Here is a 3,751-nt window from a genome sequence, read left to right as displayed (position 1 = left end):
TTTTTTTTTTTTTTTCTAAGGATTGTTTGCAAATGATGCTTCTAAACTTTATTCATACATGCACTTCCGACCAGCTGTTCTACTGAGTAAGAAACCCATAATTGAAAGATCAAATATGGACAGATCCTTGGATTTCATGGATATTATTGAAGATGATATTCCAAAAGGTAAAATGCAGTTTAAGCCATTAGTTTGACAAATAGTGTTTTGTATCTAGTGTTTAAGTAAATAGATTAAACAGCTACATATAATTATAATTTTGAAATAATTTTGTATTCCTTCTCAGATCAGTCAATGAAAGCATTTCAGGATTATAGAATATCTTATTCAGAGCAATAATCTCTTGTTTATGCAACTTGTTTAAAATATTGTATTTTGTATATGAATACAGTTACATATGAAAAGATAAATATTTGCCTTTGTTTCAATCTCAGCCTTCTCATTTCAGGCTGCTGGAGTTTTCAGTTCGAGCGTGGCTGTGGTATGGTTGTAATCCGAAGCTTACTTTGGCCTGGATATACATTCTTTACAAAACCTGGAACACCAAAATTTGGTTCACTTTATTTTGGCACTGGAGAAAAAAACCTTGATCTGCCATTCATGTTGTAAAAAAAAAAGTGAGCTGAATGAATTGTTTCAAATAAAACACCACGAATACAGTTATAACTTAGCCATTTATCATCAGTTCATCCAGCCATTTATTTATTGATTCCGTCCCAGCAAGATATCTTTTTTTTTATCTATCTATTGGCCTACCTGTTTGCCAATGAATCTGTCAACCTCTGAACCTACCTACCTATCTACCTACATAATAACCTATCTATAATACATATCTATATACCTATTTCTCTATGCAAGTTTTGTAGTTGCTTTAACTCATTAAAGTTACAACAATATTGACAGCTTCATATTTTTATTTGTGTGCGAACCTGTGTGTGTGTGTGTGTGTGTGTGTGTGTGTGTGTGTGTGTGTGTGTGAGAGAGAGATGGCAGTGGATTGGTAGTGTCATTAAGGCTTTAGACAAAATGCTTTGCAGTATTAGTTTTGATTCTTTACATTCAGAGTTTAATGTTATGACATCAGAATCATACCCTAACCCTAACCCAAGCTGAATCAGTCTTTGCTTCCATTGGACAACACTAATGTTATAGAGTTGAATTGCTGTTTGGGCATCTCATGACCTTCCATAAAAAAAACCCCTGCCCAAACCTGCATCCTGGAGAAAGATTTTCCAGTTGTAAGTACTGGGTCAACTCTGACTGATGGAGGCGTTAACTCTTTAGCATTTAGATTATTCCGTCCAATGAAATGCATATTTGAATTAATCATGCATTATCTTGTATCTTTGAGATTTTGATGATATGATTGCCTATTTTAAGAATAACATTGTCAGGAAGAGGTGAGAGGCTGAATCTAGCCAGTTTGAATATCAAACAGGTAGAACATTTGGGCCAGATATGGCCAGTTTAAATACTAGAGGGTTAAATGTATTGGGTCTCACAAAGGCAATGACACGTGACCGAGACCCTTGGAGATATGCTGTGCTTGAGAAGACCCGGCAAGCCAAGTGAGACTGTAACCGTGACCTATGCCAGTGCAGCATAACCAGCCCATTTAAGAGCACCCTTCAATCATTGGGCAATAAACTGCACTTGTGAAGACCTGATGAGTCAAGTGAAGTCATTGTTGTGGCCGATGACAGTACTGCCTGATTAGCACCCATGCTGGTGGCAGGTAAAAAACACCATTCGAGCGTGGTCACTGCCAGTGCCAGCTGACTGGTCCCATGCCGGTGGCACATAAAAAGCACCATTCGAGCATGGTCATTGCCAGTGCTGCCTAACTGGTTCCCATGGTAGTGGCATGTAAAAAGCACCATTCAAGCATGGTCAATGCCAGTACTGTCTGACTAGCCCTCATGCCGGTGGCACGTAAAAAGCAACCACTACACTCTCAGAGTGGTTGGCATTAGGAAGGGCATCCAGCTGTAGAAACTGTGCCAGATTGGATTGGAGCCTGGTGCAGCCTTCTGGCTTGCCAGCTCTCAGTCAAACCGTCCAATCCATGCCAGCATGGAAAATGGATGTTAAACGACAATGATCTCACAAGTGTGCGTTTTTGTTTGTTTTGGATGTTTTATGATTTGTTGTTGTTTATCCTTATATCAGCTCTGAGCATTCAGATATCTTTTTTTCCAGATATAATCTAAGACTTCATTACCCAGTGTTAATTTTCTTTCCTTAGAGTATGGTTTGAGTGAGATTTGGCTATTATTTCTACCAGGATTCATTAGTTTATTTGTAATTTATTGTAATCAGTTACTGAAATGTTGATTGCTGTTGACAGCATATGAATGAGCTATTGATTTCTCAGCTAGTTGTGTTGAATGGTAGTAATTGTTAAATGCTTAAACATTTGAAAGTCAAACTGTCTTCCTTTAGTTTACAATTTTTTCAGTCGATGTGAAAAAGAAAATCTTAAGTGTTGATGTTTTGTATGTGCTGTTTTACTCAATGCTACTACAAATTTCTTTAACCTTTTCATATCATAATGTGTGAGAAGATTGTTGCATTATGTAAAGGTAAAATCTCTTTCGTTTCCTAGCAAAGAATGAAAATCTGTTATGACTGCTAAATATTTTCCAAACTTTAGCCTAAATTTTACAACTCTAAGGAATGACATCTCAAAGTTTTTGGATTTTGTAAAGCTAAACAGTATTTTGAAACTATTATCTTTTAGTAGCATTCTTTTTTTTTTTCTTGTACTAGTATCTTTTCTTAAGAAGTAGTTCACAGCCTCAAAGAATTTTCTCTCTAGTTGAAACACCTGATGCTATCCACACTGATAGAAAAAGCTCAATATCTATGAAATCTAAATATTCATATATTCAAAGTTTCATGTATAGAAAGATATTCAAAATTAGTCAGGGCATAGTTGTTGGCTGGGCCTTTTCATTTTGATATTTGGCAAAGCAAATACTTTATAAAACCTTGTTACCCGTTCATAGTTATTATAAACCATTATACTCTTCATTCGTCAAATATGTACCTAAAAGTGTTTTATATATACAACAAATGTTCAAACAGAAAAAAAATACTTAACAGTTTGCTCTCTTGATGCTAATTTTTTAATAATAATGAAACCACTAAAGTGCAAGGATTTGTATTTTGAATATATATATATCTATATATATATAAATGTGTTTTGGTGTCTGTGTGTGTGTTTGGGGTTACTCCTACCACACCGTCCAACCGATTTTAATGATTTTTGGCACATAGGTAGATCACATGCCCTGAAGTTCAAATAAGGCTGGAATTTTTCGAAAATTCGATAATGCTCAGTTGGCATCAATTTTTGTGAGATCAATCGGGCGTTTGAATGGAAATTCCCATAACAATGTTATTTTTCCTGCAGCTTTTGGCTTTTTTGTCCGATTTTGGTGAAAATCGATGAATGAGTGACAGTTGATGTCAGTATATGGCCTTGACAAAAAATCGATAATTGCGCCTGAGTAGTGGTTTTATAAAATCAATCGGCTTTTTGCGTGCAAATACCCATAGGGATTTTATTTTTGGCTGTAACTTTTTTATCCGATTTTAATGAAATTTGAGATGTAGGTAAATTTTGTGGCGGGGGAGACGGTAAAGGTGTTTAATTAATTCAAAAGGGTTTGAAAGGGCACAAATGCAAATAAGCATTTCCTTAGAGACATTCTAATTGATTTTGTAAAACTTTTACACGTGATTACAG

At 35.5% G+C, this 3,751-nt stretch overlaps 1 protein-coding gene across 2 annotated transcripts in view; it reads left to right on the top strand.

Moving 5' to 3' along the window:
* LOC106881126 (radial spoke head protein 9 homolog) overlaps window positions 1-896 on the top strand; it is an 8,130-nt gene extending 7,234 nt beyond the window's left edge. For both annotated transcript variants that reach the window (XM_014931387.2, XM_014931388.2), the window contains exons 4-5: window positions 21-167; window positions 449-896. In XM_014931387.2, coding sequence (XP_014786873.1) covers window positions 21-167; window positions 449-609 — 308 coding nt within the window. In that variant the 3' untranslated portion in view covers window positions 610-896. The remainder of the gene's footprint in view (window positions 1-20; window positions 168-448) is intronic.
* The last annotated feature ends 2,855 nt before the right edge of the window (window positions 897-3,751 follow it).

The sequence above is a fragment of the Octopus bimaculoides genome, chromosome 2 (genome assembly GCF_001194135.2).
Source record: "Octopus bimaculoides isolate UCB-OBI-ISO-001 chromosome 2, ASM119413v2, whole genome shotgun sequence".
Classification (NCBI taxonomy): domain Eukaryota; kingdom Metazoa; phylum Mollusca; class Cephalopoda; order Octopoda; family Octopodidae; genus Octopus; species Octopus bimaculoides.
The sequence above is the reverse complement of the archived record's forward strand: the minus strand, read 5'-3'. Positions and strand labels throughout refer to the sequence as shown.